The 19,804-nt window shown below is 54.6% G+C and overlaps 2 protein-coding genes across 3 annotated transcripts in view; both read left to right on the top strand.

Moving 5' to 3' along the window:
* vti1b (vesicle transport through interaction with t-SNAREs 1B) overlaps positions 1-19,804 on the top strand; it is a 204,544-nt gene that overhangs the window by 98,360 nt on the left and 86,380 nt on the right. The window lies entirely within an intron of this gene.
* Positions 1-19,804, top strand: part of LOC115126249 (RNA-binding protein 25-like) — a 75,609-nt gene that overhangs the window by 40,886 nt on the left and 14,919 nt on the right. For both annotated transcript variants that reach the window (XM_065025935.1, XM_065025934.1), the window contains exons 12-16: positions 1,616-1,689; positions 4,545-4,695; positions 5,277-5,757; positions 10,565-10,869; positions 11,805-11,903. In XM_065025935.1, the coding sequence (XP_064882007.1) occupies positions 1,616-1,689; positions 4,545-4,695; positions 5,277-5,757; positions 10,565-10,869; positions 11,805-11,903 (1,110 nt within the window). The remainder of the gene's footprint in view (positions 1-1,615; positions 1,690-4,544; positions 4,696-5,276; positions 5,758-10,564; positions 10,870-11,804; positions 11,904-19,804) is intronic.

Here is a 19,804-nt window from a genome sequence, read left to right on the forward strand (position 1 = left end):
AACCCACTGTTCCCCTGAACAAGGCAGTTAACCCACTGTTCCCCTGAACAAGGCAGTTAACCCACTGTTCCCCTGAACAAGGCAGTTAACCCACTGTTCCCCTGAACAAGGCAGTTAACCCACTGTTCCCCGGGGCGCTGACGACGTGGATGTCGATAACGGCAGCCCCCCAGACCTCTCTGATTCAGAGGGGTTGGGTTAAATGCGCAAGACACATTTCAGTTGAATGCATTCAGTTGTACAACCCCTTTTCCCAGATGCAGTTAAAAAATAACGTTTATTTTATTAAATTTTAAAAATGATTTTGTGTCAAATTGCCAATTGTCAACCGATCCCTTATAGGATTAATTGACATATACACAAACATAACAATAATTAACTGTGGTAAAATATCAATACATAATAGTAAATATGTTTATCCAAACAATAATTATATCCCTAGAGCAGTACAATAATATACATACATACAAACCCACTGTATATTTAGATGCACTATTGTAAAGTGGCTGCTCCACTGGATGTCATAAGGTGAACGCACCAATTTGTAAGTCGCTCTGGATAAGAGCGTCTGCTAAATGACTTAAATGTAAATGTATATATACACATACATACAATACTGATCTAAAGTTTTAGAACACCTACTCATTGAAGGATTTTTCTTTATTTTTACTATTTTCTACATTGTAGAATAATAGTGAAGACATCAAAACTATGAAATAACACATATGGAATCATGTTGTAACCATAAAAAGTGTTAAACAAATCAAAAATATATTTTATATTTGAGATTCTTTAAAGTAGCCACCCTTTTGCCTTGATGACAGCTTTGCACACTCTTGGCATTCTCTCAACCAGCTTCACCTGGAATGCTTTTCCAACAGTCTTGAAGGAGTTCCCACATATGCTGAGCACTTGTTGGCTGCTTTTCCTTCACTCTGTCGTCCAACTCATCCCAAACCATCTCAATTTGGGTTGAGGCCAGGTGATTGTGAAGGCCAGGTCATCTGATGCAGCACACCATCACTCTCCTTCCTGGTCAAATAGCCCTTACACAGCCTGGAGGTGTGTTGGGTCATTGTGCTATTGAAAACAAATGATAGTCCCACTAAGTCCAAACCAGGCGCGATGGCGTTATCACTGCAGAATACTGTGATAGCAATGCTGGATAGTGTGCCTTGAATTCCAACTAAATCACAGACAGTGTCACCAGCTAAGCAGCCCCACACCATAACACCTCCTCCTCCATGCTTCACAGTGGGAAATACACACGTGGAGATCATCCGTTCACCTACTCTGCGTCTCACAAAGACATGGGGGTTGGAACCAAAAATCTCAAATTTTAACGCTTTTTTTGGTTACTACATGATTCCATAATTGTTATTTCATAGTTTTGATGTCTTCACTACTATTCTACAATGTAGAATAAAATAAAATCCTGGAATGAGTAGGTATTCTATGTACATATAAATACAGAAGACATTTGAACCCAGTCTGGCACGAAGAGAAGATTCATATGGGAGACGAGCCTTTACACCATCTATAATATTAGCCGTTTGAATGTGTCATTTACCTCATAGAAGCTAAATGTCATTGGCAATCATTTGTTCTTCTTCAGACAAAAGAAGGCAAGCGTCTGAAAGAGTTCCTGGAAGATTATGACGATGACAAAGACGACCTGAAATACTACAGGTGAGGACACACCTTTTATAACACAGCCGACCTGATATACTACAGGTGAGGACATACCTTTATAACACAGACAACCTGAAATACTACAGGTGAGGACACACCTTTATAACACAGACGACCTGAAATACTACAGGTGAGGACATACCTTTATAACACAGACAACCTGAAATACTACAGGTGAGGACACACCTTTATAACACATACAGGTGAGGACACACCTTTATAACACATACAGGTGAGGACACACCTTTATAACACAGACAACCTGAAATACTACAGGTGAGGACATACCTTTATAACACAGACAGGTGAGGACATACCTTTATAACACAGACAACCTGAAATACTACAGGTGAGGACACACCTTTATAACACAGACAACCTGAAATACTACAGGTGAGGACACACCTTTATAACACAGACAACCTGAAATACTACAGGTGAGGACATACCTTTATAACACAGACAACCTGAAATACTACAGGTGAGAACACACCTTTATAACACAGAGATGACCTGAAATACTACAGGTGAGGACACACCTTTATAACACAGAGATGACCTGAAATACTACAGGTAAGGACACACCTTTATAACACAGAGATGACCTGATATACTACAGGTGAGGTTACACCTTTATAACACAGAGATGACCTGATATACTACAGGTGAGAACACACCTTTATAACACAGAGATGACCTGATATACTACAGGTGAGGACACACCTTTTATAACACAATTGTCCTTGTTTGAGGACCTAACATTAACCCCTACATGTTAAGAGAGATAAGGTCCTTTATCTACTTCCTCAGAGAGATGAGGCCCTTTATCTACTTCCTCAGAGAGATAAGGTCCTTTATCTACTTCCTCAGAGAGATGAGGCCCTTTATCTACTTCCTCAGAGAGATAAGGTCCTTTATCTGCTTCCTCAGAGAGATGAGGCCCTTTATCTACTTCCTCAGAGAGATGAGGCCCTTTATCTACTTCCTCAGAGAGATGAGGCCCTTTATCTACTTCCTCAGAGAGAGATGAGGCCCTTTATCTACTTCCTCAGAGAGATGAGGCCCTTTATCTACTTCCTCAGAGAGAGATGAGGCCCTTTATCTACTTCCTCAGAGAGATGAGGCCCTTTATCTACTTCCTCAGAGAGATGAGGTCCTTTATCTACTTCCTCAGAGAGATGAGGCCCTTTATCTACTTCCTCAGAGAGATGAGACTTCCTCAGAGAGATGAGGCCCTTTATCTACTTCCTCAGAGAGATGAGGCCCTTTATCTACTTCCTCAGAGAGATGAGGTCCTTTATCTACTTCCTCAGAGAGATGAGGTCCTTTATCTACTTCCTCAGAGAGAGATGAGGCCCTTTATCTACTTCCTCAGAGAGATGAGGTCCTTTATCTACTTCCTCAGAGAGAGATGAGGCCCTTTATCTACTTCCCCAGAGAGAGATGAGGTCCTTTATCTCCTTCCTCAGAGAGATGAGGCCCTTTATCTACTTCCTCAGAGAGAGATGAGGCCCTTTATCTACTTCCTCAGAGATATGAACTGATGGATACCGTCTCTGAGGAAGTAGATAAAGGACCTCATCTCTCTGAGGAAGGAGATAAAGGGCCTCATCTCTCTGAGGAAGTAGATTAAGGGCCTCATCTCTGAGGAAGTAGATTAAGGGCCTCATCTCTCTGAGGAAGTAGATTAAGGGCCTCATCTCTCTCTGAGGAAGTAGGTAAAGGGCCTCATCTCTCTGAGGAAGTAGATTAAGGGCCTCATCTCTCTGAGGAAGGAGATAAAGGGCCTCATCTCTCTGAGGAAGGAGATAAAGGGCCTCATCTCTCTGAGGAAGTAGATAAAGGGCCTCATCTCTCTGAGGAAGTAGATAAAGGGCCTCATCTCTCTCTGAGGAAGTAGATAAAGGGCCTCATCTCTCTCTGAGGAAGTAGATAAAGGGCCTCATCTCTCTCTGAGGAAGTAGATAAAGGGCCTCATCTCTCTGAGGAAGTAGATAAAGGGCCTCATCTCTCTGAGGAAGTAGATAAAGGGCCTCATCTCTCTGAGGAAGTAGATAAAGGGCCTCATCTCTCTGAGGAAGTAGATAAAGGGCCTCATCTCTCTGAGGAAGTAGATAAAGGGCCTCATCTCTCTGAGGAAGGAGATAAAGGGCCTCATCTCTCTGAGGAAGGAGATAAAGGGCCTCATCTCTCTCTGAGGAAGTAGATAAAGGGCCTCATCTCTCTGAGGAAGTAGATAAAGGGCCTCATCTCTCTGAGGAAGTAGATTAAGGGCCTCATCTCTCTGAGGAAGGAGTTAAGGGCCTCATCTCTCTCTGAGGAAGTAGATAAAGGGCCTCATCTATCTCTGAGGAAGTAGATAAAGGGCCTCATCTCTCTGAGGAAGTAGATATAGGGCCTCATCTCTTGGGAAGTAGATAAAGGGCCTCATCTCTCTGAGGAAGTAGATATAGGGCCTCATCTCTCTGAGGAAGTAGATAAAGGGCCTCATCTCTCTGGGGAAGTAGATAAAGGGCCTCCTCTCTCTGAGGAAGTAGATAAAGGGCCTCCTCTCTCTGAGGAAGTAGATAAAGGGCCTCATCTCTCTCTGAGGAAGGAGATAAAGGGCCTCATCTCTCTGAGGAAGTAGATAAAGGGCCTCATCTCTCTCTGAGGAAGTAGATAAAGGGCCTCATCTCTCTCTGGGGAAGTAGATAAAGGGCCTCCTCTCTCTGAGGAAGTAGATAAAGGGCCTCATCTCTCTCTGAGGAAGTAGATAAAGGGCCTCATCTCTCTCTGGGGAAGTAGGGCCAAAATCCTGAAGTATCCTTTTATGCTGTATGACTGACCGGCCTTCCTCTCTCTCCCTCCAGGGGTAGTGCTTTACAGAAGCGTCTGAGAGACCGTGAGAAGGAGACGGAGCTGGATGAGAGAGACAGGAAGAGGGAGAAGGAGGAGCATGATCAGATCAGACAGAGACTGTTAGCTGAGGGACACCCAGACCCTGAGGCCGAGCTGCAGAGGGTATGTCTGGCCGTCTGTCTGGCCATCTGTCTGGCTCTATTGCTGTCTGTCTGGCCGTCTGTCTGTCTGGCCGACCGTCTGGCTCTATTGCTGTCTGTCTGGCCGTCTGTCTGGCTCTATTGCTGTCTGTCTGGCCGTCTGTCTGGCTCTATTGCTGTCTGTCTGGCCATCTGTCTGTCTGGCCCACCGTCTGGCTCTATTGCTGTCTGTCTGGCCATCTGTCTGTCTGGCTGGATGGCTGGCTCTATTGCTGTCTGTCTGGCTGGATGGCTGGCTCTATTGCTGTCTGTCTGTTCGTCTGTCTGTCAACTCTGTGTTGTTATTGTTCAAGTTCAGGTTGTACCTTCCAGTTTCCAACCGTTTCCTCCCTCCTGAACACAACCCTGCCGTCTGTCAGCTGGCTAACTGGCACATCAACAGACATGAGACATGTGGATCAATGTGCATTGTACCTGTCAAATAGGGACAATGAACATGAATCATGAATCAACATGAATCAACATGTATCATATATTTTTATTTTAGTGTGTTGACTTTTTTTTGTATAAATGCACTTTAAATACATTTGATTTGAATCCAAGATGGAGGAGGAGGCAGAGCGGAGGCGGCAGCCCCCAGTGAAGCCAGAGGAGGAGGTGCAGCAGGAGAAACCAAACAGAGAGAGGGAGCACCGGGAGAGGGAGCACCGGGAGAGGGAGCACCGGGAGAGGGAGCACCGGGAGAGGGAGCACCGGGAGAGGGACCACCACAGGGACAGGAGAGGAGCAGACAGGCCTCCTCTCCAGCACCTTCAACCCCAATCAGACGATGACTTGGAGGAAGGGGAGGAGCTTGATGATTGTGACCGGGAGGACTCATCAGATGCCAGGCCAAACCCAAACCTGAAGCCCACGATGCGGCCAATAACATCGGCCCCTTCGGTGTCGTCGGGCAGCGGCGGCGCCACGCCCAACTCCCCCGGCAACGAGTCTCCCTGCGGCATAATCATCCCTCATGAAAATTCTCCTGAAGCCCGGCCCACTGAAGAACAGCATCCCAAGATTGGCCTCAGCCTCAAACTGGGTGGGTTAAACTAGTTAGAAGAAGATTGGCCTCAGCCTCAAACTGGGTGGGTTAAACTAGTTAGGAGAAGATTGGCCTCAGCCTCAAACTGGGTGGGTTAAACTAGTTAGAAGAAGATTGGCCTCAGCCTCAAACTGGGTGGGTTAAACTAGTTAGGAGAAGATTGGCCTCAGCCTCAAACTGGGTGCGTTAAACTAGTTAGAAGAAGATTGGCCTCAGCCTCAAACTGGGTGGGTTAAACTAGTTAGGAGAAGATTGGCCTCGGCCTCAAACTGGGTGGGTTAAAACTAGATTGAACTAGTTAGAAGAAGATTGGCCTCGGCCTCAAACTGGGTGGGTTAAACTAGTTAGGAGAAGATTGGCCTCAGCCTCAAACTGGGTGGGTTAAACTAGTTAGAAGAAGATTGGCCTCAGCCTCAAACTGGGTGGGTTAAACTAGTTAGGAGAAGATTGGCCTCAGCCTCAAACTGGGTGGGTTAAACTAGTTAGAAGAAGATTGGCCTCGGCCTCAAACTGGGTGGGTTAAACTAGTTAGGAGAAGATTGGCCTCAGCCTCAAACTGGGTAGGTTAAACTAGTTAGGAGAAGATTGGCCTCAGCCTCAAACTGGGTGGGTTAAACTAGTTAGAAGAAGATTGGCCTCAGCCTCAAACTGGGTGGGTTAAACTAGTTAGGAGAAGATTGGCCTCAGCCTCAAACTGGGTGGGTTAAACTAGTTAGAAGAAGATTGGCCTCAGCCTCAAACTGGGTGGGTTAAACTAGTTAGGAGAAGATTGGCCTCAGCCTCAAACTGGTGGGTTAAACTAGTTAGGAGAAGATTGGCCTCAGCCTCAAACTGGGTGGGTTAAACTAGTTAGAAGAAGATTGGCCTCAGCCTCAAACTGGGTGGGTTAAACTAGTTAGGAGAAGATTGGCCTCAGCCTCAAACTGGGTGGGTTAAACTAGTTAGGAGAAGATTGGCCTCAGTCTCAAACTGGGTGGGTTAAACTAGTTAGGAGAAGATTGGCCTCGGCCTCAAACTGGGTGGGTTAAAACTAGATTGAACTAGTTAGAAGAAGATTGGCCTCGGCCTCAAACTGGGTGGGTTAAACTAGTTAGGAGAAGATTGGCCTCAGCCTCAAACTGGGTGGGTTAAACTAGTTAGAAGAAGATTGGCCTCAGCCTCAAACTGGGTGGGTTAAACTAGTTAGGAGAAGATTGGCCTCAGCCTCAAACTGGGTGGGTTAAACTAGTTAGAAGAAGATTGGCCTCAGCCTCAAACTGGGTGGGTTAAACTAGTTAGGAGAAGATTGGCCTCAGCCTCAAACTGGGTGGGTTAAACTAGTTAGAAGAAGATTGGCCTCAGCCTCAAACTGGGTGGGTTAAACTAGTTAGAAGAAGATTGGCCTCAGCCTCAAACTGGGTGGGTTAAACTAGTTAGGAGAAGATTGGCCTCAGCCTCAAACTGGGTGGGTTAAACTAGTTAGGAGAAGATTGGCCTCAGCCTCAAACTGGGTGGGTTAAACTAGTTAGAAGAAGATTGGCCTCAGCCTCAAACTGGGTGGGTTAAACTAGTTAGAAGAAGATTGGCCTCAGCCTCAAACTGGGTGGGTTAAACTAGTTAGGAGAAGATTGGCCTCAGCCTCAAACTGGGTGGGTTAAACTAGTTAGAAGAAGATTGGCCTCAGCCTCAAACTGGTTAAATCGTCATCGTCGTCTCTCAGTCTAACGTGCTGACCACATCGCTCGCAAACTGGGTGAGTTAACCTGACCACACCGCTCGCGTAACAAAATATAAGTGCGCAAACGTGTTATTTCAATCATTGCATCCACACTGCTGACGTCAACGAGCGTCTGCGTAGCCGAGCGCTAAAATAGAACTTGGTTCTATTTGTGACGCTCTGCAAGTCCCGCCTCTCCCATCTCCTCATTGGTTTTTAGGAGCATATACTCACGTGGGTGATTGGAAGATGATCTGAGGTCCACATTCCAGTTGGTGGTGGTGGTGGTAATGCACCTTAAAGTTGGTTGCCATCCGCAATATAAAGTCCAAAGAAGAAGTAGCCAGAAGGAAGAGAGATTACTAGAAACAAACTCGGTTGACCCTTTTATGTGTGGATTAATTGTCAGAGTAGAGGACCTTGTGCATTTCAGGTAAAATAACAACTCAACGTTTGTATCCCAGGACAAATTTGCTAGAAACAGCAAGCTAGCTAAATAGGACAAATTATCTAACAACTGCAAGCTAGCTAAATAGGACAAATTAGCTAGCGACTGCAAGCTAGCTAAATAGGACAAATTAGCTAGCGACTGCAAGCTAGCTAAATAGGACAAATTAGCTAGCGACTGCAAGCTAGCTGGCTAAATGTCCATTGATGTTTAATGCTTTTCGACCTGTCCCCAAATTAATATAGTTGGTTCAGAGTTGGTTTTGATATTTCAACATGCTTTTGATGGAATACACACGGTCTAGTCAGTGTGTGACCCTCTAGCTTTGACCCTCAATTCTCTATAACCCACTGTAACCCACCAACCTGTCTCTCTCTCTCTCCGTCCTCTCTATAACCTGTCTCTCTCTCTCCGTCCCTCTATAACCCGTCTCTCTCTCCGTCCCCTCTATAACCTGTCTCTCTCTCTCTCTCTCTCCATCCCCTCTATAACCTGTCTCTCTCTCCGTCCCCTCTATAACCCGTCTCTCTCTCCGTCCCCTCTATAACCCGTCTCTCTCTCTCCGTCCCCTCTATAACCTGTCTCTCTCTCCGTCCCCTCTATAACCTGTCTCTCTCTCTGTCCCCTCTATAACCCGTCTCTCTCTCTCTGTCCTCTCTATAACCCGTCTCTCTCTCTCCGTCCCCTCTATAACCTGTCTCTCTCTCCGTCCCCTCTATAACCTGTCTCTCTCTCCGTCCCCTCTATAACCTGTCTCTCTCTCCGTCCCCTCTATAACCTGTCTCTCTCTCTGTCCCTCTATAACCTGTCTCTCTCTCTCTCTCCCCCTCTATAACCTGTCTCTCTCTCTCTGTCCTCTCTATAACCTGTCTCTCTCTTCGTCCCTCTATAACACGTCTCTCTCTCCGTCCCCTCTATAACCCGTCTCTCTCTCTCTCTCTCTCTGTCCCCTCTATAACCTGTCTCTCTCTCTGTCCCCTCTAACCCTTCTCTCTCTCCGTCCCCTCTATAACCTGTCTCTCTCTCTGTCCCCTCTATAACCTGTCTCTCTCTCTCCGTCCCCTCTATAACCTGTCTCTCTCTCTCTCTCTCTCCATCCCCTCTATAACCTGTCTCTCTCTCTCCGTCCCCTCTATAACCCGTCTCTCTCTCTCCGTCCCCTCTAACCCGTCTCTCTCTCTCCGTCCCCTCTAACCCGTCTCTCTCTCTCCGTCCCCTCTATAACCCGTCTCTCTCTCTCTGTCCTCTCTATAACCCGTCTCTCTCTCTCTGTCCTCTCTATAACCTGTCTCTCTCTCCGTCCCCTCTATAACCTGTCTCTCTCTCTTCGTCCCCTCTATAACCTGTCTCTCTCTCTTCGTCCCCTCTATAACCTGTCTCTCTCTCTGTCCCCTCTATAACCTGTCTCTCTCTCTCTCTCCGTCCCCTCTATAACCTGTCTCTCTCTCTCCGTCCCCTCTATAACCTGTCTCTCTCTCCGTCCCCTCTATAACCCGTCTCTCTCTCTCTGTCCTCTCTATAACCCGTCTCTCTCTTCGTCCCCTCTATAACCCGTCTCTCTCTCTCTCTGTCCCCTCTAACCCGTCTCTCTCTCCTTCCCCTCTATAACCCGTCTCTCTCTCCTTCCCCTCTATAACCCGTCTCTCTCTCCGTCCCCTCTATAACCCGTCTCTCTCTCTCCGTCCCCTCTATAACCTGTCTCTCTCTCTCTCCGTCCCCTCTATAACCCGTCTCTCTCTCTCTCTCCGTCCCCTCTATAACCCGTCTCTCTCTCTCTCTCTCCGTCCCCTCTATAACCCGTCTCTCTCTCTCTCTCCGTCCCCTCTATAACCCGTCTCTCTCTCTCTCTCCGTCCCCTCTATAACCTGTCTCTCTCTCCGTCCCCTCTATAACCCGTCTCTCTCTCTCTCTCCGTCCCCTCTAACCCGTCTCTCTCTCCGTCCCCTCTATAACCCGTCTCTCTCTCCGTCCCCTCTATAACCCGTCTCTCTCTCCGTCCCCTCTATAACCCGTCTCTCTCTCCGTCCCCTCTATAACCTGTCTCTCTCTCCGTCCCCTCTATAACCTGTCTCTCCCCCCGTCCCCTCTATAACCTGTCTCTCCCTCCGTCCCCTCTATAACCTGTCTCTCTCTCCGTCCCCTCTATAACCTGTCTCTCTCTCCGTCCCCTCTATAACCCGTCTCTCTCTCCGTCCCCTCTAACCTGTCTCTCTCTCCGTCCCCTCTATAACCCGTCTCTCTCTCCGTCCCCTCTATAACCCGTCTCTCTCTCCGTCCCCTCTATAACCTCCGTCCCTCTATAACCCTCTCTCCGTCCCTCTATAACCCGTCTCTCTCTCCGTCCCCTCTATAACCCGTCTCTCTCTCCGTCCCCTCTATAACCCGTCTCTCTCTCCGTCCCTCTATAACCCGTCTCTCTCTCCGTCCCTCTATAACCCGTCTCTCTCTCCGTCCCCTCTATAACCCGTCTCTCTCTCCGTCCCCTCTATAACCCGTCTCTCTCTCCGTCCCCTCTATAACCCGTCTCTCTCTCCGTCCCCTCTATAACCCGTCTCTCTCTCCGTCCCCTCTATAACCCGTCTCTCTCTCTCTCTCCGTCCCCTCTATAACCCGTCTCTCTCTCCGTCCCCTCTATAACCCGTCTCTCCCCCCGTCTCCAGGCGCCAGCCCCAACCATCAGATCCACACCGGGAGTAAACGTAAGAAGCTGGCCAACGTCGACAGCGTCTTCAACAAGTTCGGCGAGGAGGAGGCGGACGAGGCGCCTCGTAAACGTAAGCTGGTTCCGTTGGACTACGGCGAGGATGATAAGAGCTTGGGTCTGGACGGGGCAGAGGTACCTGGAGGGAAGGGAGGACAAAACACAGAGGAGAAACGAAAACACATCAGGAGTCTCATTGAGAAGATCCCTACGGCCAGACCGGATCTGTTCAACTACCCTCTGGACTGGACTGCTGTGGACTCGGTAAGGAGGAGGAGGATTTAATTTTTTTACCTTTTATTTAACTAGACAAGTCCGTTAAAGAACAAGTTCTTATTTTCAGTGACGGCCTAGGAACAGTGGGTTAACTACCTGTTCAGGGGGCAGAACGACAGATTTGTACCTTGTCAGCTCGGGGATTTGAACTTGCAGCCTTTCGGTTACTGGCCCAATGCTCTAACCACTAGGCTACGCTGATGACGATGATGATGATGATGAGGCAGGTCGGCCCCAGAGCTCTGGTGTGGGTCAGGCTAACGCTGAGTGTTCAAACATCCCGTAGGACACGGTCTGGGGTGATGGGACACGATGATGATGGGACACGGGGGGTCGATGGGACACGGTCTGGGGGTAGCAGAGACACTCGGTGGGTGATGGGACACGGTCGGGGGTTGGGACACGGGGGGTGGGACACGGGGTAGCGATGGGACACGGGGTAGCGATGGGACGATGGGACAGCGTTGGGACACGGTCGGGGGTGGTTCAAACATCGGGGGTAGCGATGGGACACGGGGTAGCGATGGGACACGGGGGTAGCGATGGGACACGGGGGGTATGGGACACGGGGATGGGACACGGGGTAGCGATGGGACACGGTCGGGGTAGCGATGGGACACGGTCGATGGGACACGGGGTAGCGATGGGACACGGATGGGACACGGGGTAGCGATGGGACACGGTCGGGGGTAGCGATGGGACACGGTCGGGGGTAGCGATGGGACACGGGGGTAGCGATGGGACACGGTCGGGTTCACACACACTAACAAGTCCCAAGGGTCCTGGTCCTCTGTGGATAACCTAATCTACTCTTGACATATTTGGTCAACTGGAAATTTAAAAAAGCGATGTGGGAAGAACTAATAATTCTCTGTAAATCACCGGATGTCTGTAAACTTCCTGTCTGTTTCTTCCTGTCTCAGACTCTGATGGAGCGCCGCATCAGGCCCTGGGTCAACAAGAAGATTATAGAGTACATCGGAGAGGAGGAAGCTACGCTAGTGGACTTTGTCTGTTCGAAGGTGAGTCGGTAACTGATTTGAGTGGGAGAGAGAGAATGATTTGTCTGAGGAAGGATGACATTGGTTTTCCTTACCTTTTGTAAGAAGTTTATAGACAAAGGTATGACTGCAACCCAATGCGGTCGTTTAGTTTACCTGGTCACTGTTTCAAACACGTGTTTTTTTTTTTTTTTGGGGGGGGGGGCATTTATGGCACAAATCCAATACCACTGAGTGTACAAAACATTAGGAACACCTTACGTTGGGGCATGGACTCTGCAACGTGTCAAAAGCTGGCCCCATGTTGACCGGATGTCCTTTGGGTGGTTGATCATTCTTGATACAATAACTGTTGAGCGTGAAAAACCCAGCAGCGTTGCAGTTCTTGACACTAACTGGTGCGCCCTGGTACCAACTACCAAACCCTGTTCAAAGTCACACATATTTTGTCTTCCCCGTTCACCCTCTGAATGACACACGAACACAACCCATGTCTCAATTTGTCTCAAGGCTTAAAAATCCTTCTTTAACCACCTGTCTCCTCTTCATTTACACTGATTGATGTGGATTTAACAAGTGACATCAATAAGGAATCATATCTTTTACCTGGTCAGTCTATGTCATGGAAAGATCATGTTCCTAATATTTTGTACACTCAGTGTATGTTTGTCAATGGTACCAATATGTCATTTTGGGGGGTGAACTACTCCTTTACCTTAAAGCCGTTATAATGCATTGTAAGACGTGTCATGAGCATGTAACTATGTTTCCACTGTAGTCTCTATTCTTCGCATTGTCCACGGGGGTAGCGATGGGACACGGTCGGAGGTAGCGATGGGACACGGTCGGAGGTAGCGATGGGACACGGTCGGAGGTAGCGATGGGACACGGTCGGAGGTAGCGATGGGACACGGTCGGAGGTAGCGATGGGACACGGTCTGGGGTAGCGATGGGACACGGTCTGGGGTAGCGATGGGACACGGTCTGGGGTAGCGATGGGACACGGTCTGGGGTAGCGATGGGACACGGTCTGGGGTAGCGATGGGACACGGTCTGGGGTAGCGATGGGACACGGTCTGGGGTAGCGATGGGACACGGTCTGGGGGTAGCGATGGGACACGGTCGGGGTAGCGATGGGACACGGTCGGGGGTAGCGATGGGACACGGGGGGTAGCGATGGGACACGGTCGGGGTAGCGATGGGACACGGTCGGGGGTAGCGATGGGACACGGTCGGGGTAGCGATGGGACACGGTCGGAGGTAGCGATGGGACACGGTCGGGGTAGCGATGGGACACGGTCGGGGTAGCGATGGGACACGGTCGGGGTAGCGATGGGACACGGTCGGGGGTAGCGATGGGACACGGTCGGGGTAGCGATGGGACACGGTCGGGGTAGCGATGGGACACGGTCGGGGTAGCGATGGGACACGGTCGGGGGTAGCGATGGGACACGGTCGGGGTAGCGATGGGACACGGTCGGGGTAGCGATGGGACACGGTCGGGGTAGCGATGGGACACGGTCGGGGTAGCGATGGGACACGGTCGGGGTAGCGATGGGACACGGTCGGGGTAGCGATGGGACACGGTCGGGGTAGCGATGGGACACGGTCGGGGTAGCGATGGGACACGGGTAGCGATGGGACACGGTCGGGGTAGCGATGGGACACGGTCGGGGTAGCGATGGGACACGGTCGGGGTAGCGATGGGACACGGTCGGGGTAGCGATGGGACACGGTCGGAGGTAGCGATGGGACACGGTCGGGGTAGCGATGGGACACGGGGGTAGCGATGGGACACGGTCGGAGGTAGCGATGGGACACGGTCGGGGTAGCGATGGGACACGGGGGAGGTAGCGATGGGACACGGGGTAGCGATGGGACACGGTCGGGGTAGCGATGGGACACGGGGTAGCGATGGGACACGGTCTGAGGTAGCGATGGGACACGGTCGGGGTAGCGATGGGACACGGGGTAGCGATGGGACACGGGGGGTAGCGATGGGACACGGTCGGGGGTAGCGATGGGACACGGTCGGGGGTAGCGATGGGACACGGTCGTAGCGATGGGACACGGGGGTAGCGATGGGACACGGAGGTAGCGATGGGACACGGAGGTAGCGATGGGACACGGAGGTAGCGATGGGACACGGAGGTAGCGATGGGACACGGGGGTAGCGATGGGACACGGTCTGGGGTAGCGATGGGACACGGTCTGGGGTAGCGATGGGACACGGTCTGAGGTAGCGATGGGACACGGTCTGAGGTAGCGATGGGACACGGTCTGGGGTAGCGATGGGACACGGTCGGGGGTAGCGATGGGACACGGTCTGGGGTAGCGATGGGACACGGGGTAGCGATGGGACACGGGGTAGCGATGGGACACGGTCGGGGTAGCGATGGGACACGGTCGGGGGTAGCGATGGGACACGGTCGGGGTAGCGATGGGACACGGTCGGGGGTAGCGATGGGACACGGTCGGGGTAGCGATGGGACACGGTCGGGGTAGCGATGGGACACGGTCGGGGTAGCGATGGGACACGGTCGGGGTAGCGATGGGACACGGGGGTAGCGATGGGACACGGTCGGGGTAGCGATGGGACACGGTCGGAGGTAGCGATGGGACACGGTCTTAGGTAGCGATGGGACACGGGAGGTAGCGATGGGACACGGTCGGGGTAGCGATGGGACACGGTCGGAGGTAGCGATGGGACACGGGGGTAGCGATGGGACACGGGGGTAGCGATGGGACACGGTAGGAGGTAGCGATGGGACACGGGGGGTAGCGATGGGACACGGTCGGAGGTAGCGATGGGACACGGGGTAGCGATGGGACACGGGGTAGCGATGGGACACGGTCGGGTAGCGATGGGACACGGTCGGGGTAGCGATGGGACACGGTCGGGGTAGCGATGGGACACGGTCGGAGGTAGCGATGGGACACGGTCGGGGGTAGCGATGGGACACGGTCGGAGGTAGCGATGGGACACGGTCGGGGGTAGCGATGGGACACGGTCGGAGGTAGCGATGGGACACACGGGGTAGCGATGGGACACGGTCGGGGTAGCGATGGGACACGGTCGGGGTAGCGATGGGACACGGTCGGGGTAGCGATGGGACACGGGGGTAGCGATGGGACACGGTCTGAGGTAGCGATGGGACACGGGGGTAGCGATGGGACACGGGGTAGCGATGGGACACGGTCGGGGTAGCGATGGGACACGGTCGGAGGTAGCGATGGGACACGGGGGGTAGCGATGGGACACGGTCGGAGGTAGCGATGGGACACGGTCGGGGTAGCGATGGGACACGGTCGAGGTAGCGATGGGACACGGTCGGAGGTAGCGATGGGACACGGTCGGAGGTAGCGATGGGACACGGGGGTAGCGATGGGACACGGTCGGAGGTAGCGATGGGACACGGGGGTAGCGATGGGACACGGTCTGAGGTAGCGATGGGACACGGGGGTAGCGATGGGACACGGGGGTAGCGATGGGACACGGTCGGGGTAGCGATGGGACACGGGGGTCGATGGGGGTAGCGATGGGACACGGTCGGGGTAGCGATGGGACACGGGAGGTAGCGATGGGACACGGGGTAGCGATGGGACACGGGGTAGCGATGGGACACGGAGGCAGCGATGGGACACGGAGGTAGCGATGGGACACGGAGGTAGCGATGGGACACGGGGTAGCGATGGGACACGGTCTGGGGTAGCGATGGGACACGGTCTGGGGTAGCGATGGGACACGGTCTGAGGTAGCGATGGGACACGGTCTGAGGTAAAGATGGGACACGGGGGGTAGCGATGGGACATGGTCGGGGGTAGCGATGGGACACGGTCGGGGTAGCGATGGGACATGGTCGGAGGTAGCGATGGGACACGGAGGTAGCGATGGGACACGGGGGTAGCGATGGGACACGGTCGGGGTAGCGATGGGACACGGGGGTAGCGATGGGACACGGGGGTAGCGATGGGACACGGTCTGGGGTAGCGATGGGACACGGAGGTAGCGATGGGACACGGAGGTAGCGATGGGACACGGAGGTAGCGATGGGACACGGAGGTAGCGATGGGACACTGAGGTAGCGATGGGACACGGTCTGGGGTAGCGATGGGACACGGTCTGGGGTAGCGATGGGACACGGTCGGAGGTAGCGATGGGACACGGGGGTAGCGATGGGACACGGTCGGGGGTAGCGATGGGACACGGTCGGGGGTAGCGATGGGACACGGTCGGGGTAGCGATGGGACACGGTCGGGGTAGCGATGGGACACGGTCGGGGTAGCGATGGGACACGGGGGTAGCGATGGGACACGGTCTGGGGTAGCGATGGGACACGGAGGTAGCGATGGGACACGGTCGGAGGTAGCGATGGGACACGGTCGGGGGTAGCGATGGGACACGGGGGTAGCGATGGGACACGGTCGGGGGTAGCGATGGGACACGGGGTAGCGATGGGACACGGTCGGGGTAGCGATGGGACACGGGGTAGCGATGGGACACGGAGGTAGCGATGGGACACGGTCGGGGGTAGCGATGGGACACGGGGTAGCGATGGGACACGGTCTGAGGTAGCGATGGGACATGGGGTAGCAATGGGACACGGTCTGGGGTAGCGATGGGACACGGTCGGAGGTAGCGATGGGACACGGTCGGGGTAGCGATGGGACACGGTCGGAGGTAGCGATGGGACACGGTCGGGGTAGCGATGGGACACGGGGGTAGCGATGGGACACGGTCGGAGGTAGCGATGGGACACGGGGTAGCGATGGGACACGGTCTGAGGTAGCGATGGGACACGGTCGGGGTAGCGATGGGACACGGGGGGGTAGCGATGGGACACGGTCGGGGGTAGCGATGGGACACGGGGTAGCGATGGGACACGGAGGTAGCGATGGGACACGGAGGTAGCGATGGGACACGGAGGTAGCGATGGGACACGGAGGTAGCGATGGGACACGGAGGTAGCGATGGGACACACGGAGGTAGCGATGGGACACGGAGGTAGCGATGGGACACGGTCGGAGGTAGCGATGGGGCACGGTCGGAGGTAGCGATGGGACACTGGGGTAGCGCGGGGACACGGTCTGGGGTAGCGATGGGACACGGTCTGAGGTAGCGATGGGACACGGTCTGAGGTAGCGATGGGACACGGGGGGTAGCGATGGGACACTGTCGGGGTAGCGATGGGACACGGTCGGGGTAGCGATGGGACACGGTCGGAGGTAGCGATGGGACACGGTCGGCGGTAGCGATGGGACACGGTCGGAGGTAGCGATGGGACACGGTCGGGGTAGCGATGGGACACGGAGGGTAGCGATGGGACACGGTCGGGGTAGCGATGGGACACGGGGTAGCGATGGGACACGGGGGTAGCGATGGGACACGGTCGGGGTAGCGATGGGACACGGGGGGTAGCGATGGGACACGGTCTGGGGTAGCGATGGGACTTGGAGGTAGCGATGGGACACGGTCGGGGTAGCGATGGGACACGGTCGGGGTAGCGATGGGACACGGGGGTAGCGATGGGACACGGTCGGGGTAGCGATGGGACACGGGGGTAGCGATGGGACACGGTCGGGGTAGCGATGGGACACGGGGGTAGCGATGGGACACGGAGGTAGCGATGGGACACGGTCGGGGGTAGCGATGGGACACGGGGTAGCGATGGGACACGGTCTGGGTAGCGATGGGACACGGGGTAGCAATGGGACACGGGGGGTAGCGATGGGACACGGTCGGAGGTAGCGATGGGACACGGTCGGGGGTAGCGATGGGACACGGTCGGAGGTAGCGATGGGACACGGTCGGGGTAGCGATGGGACACGGGGGTAGCGATGGGACACGGTCGGAGGTAGCGATGGGACACGGGGGTAGCGATGGGACACGGTCTGAGGTAGCGATGGGACACGGTCGGGGGTAGCGATGGGACACGGTCGGGGGTAGCGATGGGACACGGTCGGGGTAGCGATGGGACACGGGGGGTAGCGATGGGACACGGAGGTAGCGATGGGACACGGAGGTAGCGATGGGACACGGAGGTAGCGATGGGACACGGAGGTAGCGATGGGACACGGAGGTAGCGATGGGACACGGAGGTAGCGATGGGACACGGTCGGAGGTAGCGATGAGGCACGGTCGGAGGTAGCGATGGGACACTGGGGTAGCGATGGGACACGGTCTGGGGTAGCGATGGGACACGGTCTGAGGTAGCGATGGGACACGGTCTGAGGTAGCGATGGGACACGGGGGTAGCGATGGGACACGGTCGGGGGTAGCGATGGGACACGGTCGGGGTAGCGATGGGACACGGTCGGAGGTAGCGATGGGACACGGTCGGGGTAGCGATGGGACACGGTCGGAGGTAGCGATGGGACACGGTCGGGGTAGCGAGGGGACACGATGGGTAGCGATGGGACACGGGGGGTAGCGATGGGACACGGAGGTAGCGATGGGACACGGAGGTAGCGATGGGACACGGGGTAGCGATGGGACACGGGGGTAGCGATGGGACACGGTCTGAGGTAGCGATGGGACACGGGGTAGCGATGGGACACGGTCGGGGTAGCGATGGGACACGGTCGGGGGGTAGCGATGGGACACGGGGTAGCGATGGGACACGGTCGGGGTAGCGATGGGACACGGTCGGAGGTAGCGATGGGACACGGGGGTAGCGATGGGACACGGAGGTAGCGATGGGACACGGTCGGAGGTAGCGATGGGACAGGGGGTAGCGATGGGACACGGTCTGAGGTAGCGATGGGACACGGTCTGGGGTAGCGATGGGACACGGTCGGGGGTAGCGATGGGACACGGTCGGGGGTAGCGATGGGACACGGGGGTAGCGATGGGACACGGGGGTAGCGATGGGACACGGGGGTAGCGATGGGACACGGGGGTAGCGATGGGACACGGGGGTAGCGATGGGACACGGTCGGAGGTAGCGATGGGACACGGGGTAGCGATGGGACACGGTCGGAGGTAGCGATGGGACACGGGGGTAGCGATGGGACACGGTCGGGTAGCGATGGGACACGGTCGGGGTAGCGATGGGACACGGTCGGGGGTAGCGATGGGACACGGGGGTAGCGATGGGACACGGTCGGGGGTAGCGATGGGACACGGTCGGGGTAGCGATGGGACACGGGGGTAGCGATGGGACACGGGGGGTAGCGATGGGACACGGTCGGGGGTAGCGATGGGACACGGGGGTAGCGATGGGACACGGGGGTAGCGATGGGACACGGTCGGGGTAGCGATGGGACACGGGGGGTAGCGATGGGACACGGTCGGGAGGTAGCGATGGGACACGGTCGGGGGTAGCGATGGGACACGGGAGGTAGCGATGGGACACGGAGGTAGCGATGGGACACGGGGTAGCGATGGGACACGGTCGGAGGTAGCGATGGGACACGGTCGGAGGTAGCGATGGGACACGGGGGTAGCGATGGGACACGGTCGGAGGTAGCGATGGGACACGGTCTGGAGGTAGCGATGGGACACGGGGTAGCGATGGGACACGGGGGTAGCGATGGGACACGGTCGGAGGTAGCGATGGGACACGGTCGGGGGTAGCGATGGGACACGGTCGGGGTAGCGATGGGACACGGGGTAGCGATGGGACACGGGAGGTAGCGATGGGACACGGAGGTAGCGATGGGACACGGAGGTAGCGATGGGACACGGAGGTAGCGATGGGACACGGAGGTAGCGATGGGACACGGAGGTAGCGATGGGACACGGTCGGAGGTAGCGATGAGGACACACGGAGGTAGCGATGGGACACTGGGGTAGCGATGGGACACGGTCTGGGGTAGCGATGGGACACGGTCTGAGGTAGCGATGGGACACGGTCTGAGGTAGCGATGGGACACGGGGGTAGCGATGGGACACTGTCGGGGTAGCGATGGGACACGGTCGG

This window comes from Oncorhynchus nerka, linkage group LG12 (assembly GCF_034236695.1).
Source record: "Oncorhynchus nerka isolate Pitt River linkage group LG12, Oner_Uvic_2.0, whole genome shotgun sequence".
Taxonomy (NCBI): Eukaryota; Metazoa; Chordata; class Actinopteri; order Salmoniformes; family Salmonidae; genus Oncorhynchus; species Oncorhynchus nerka.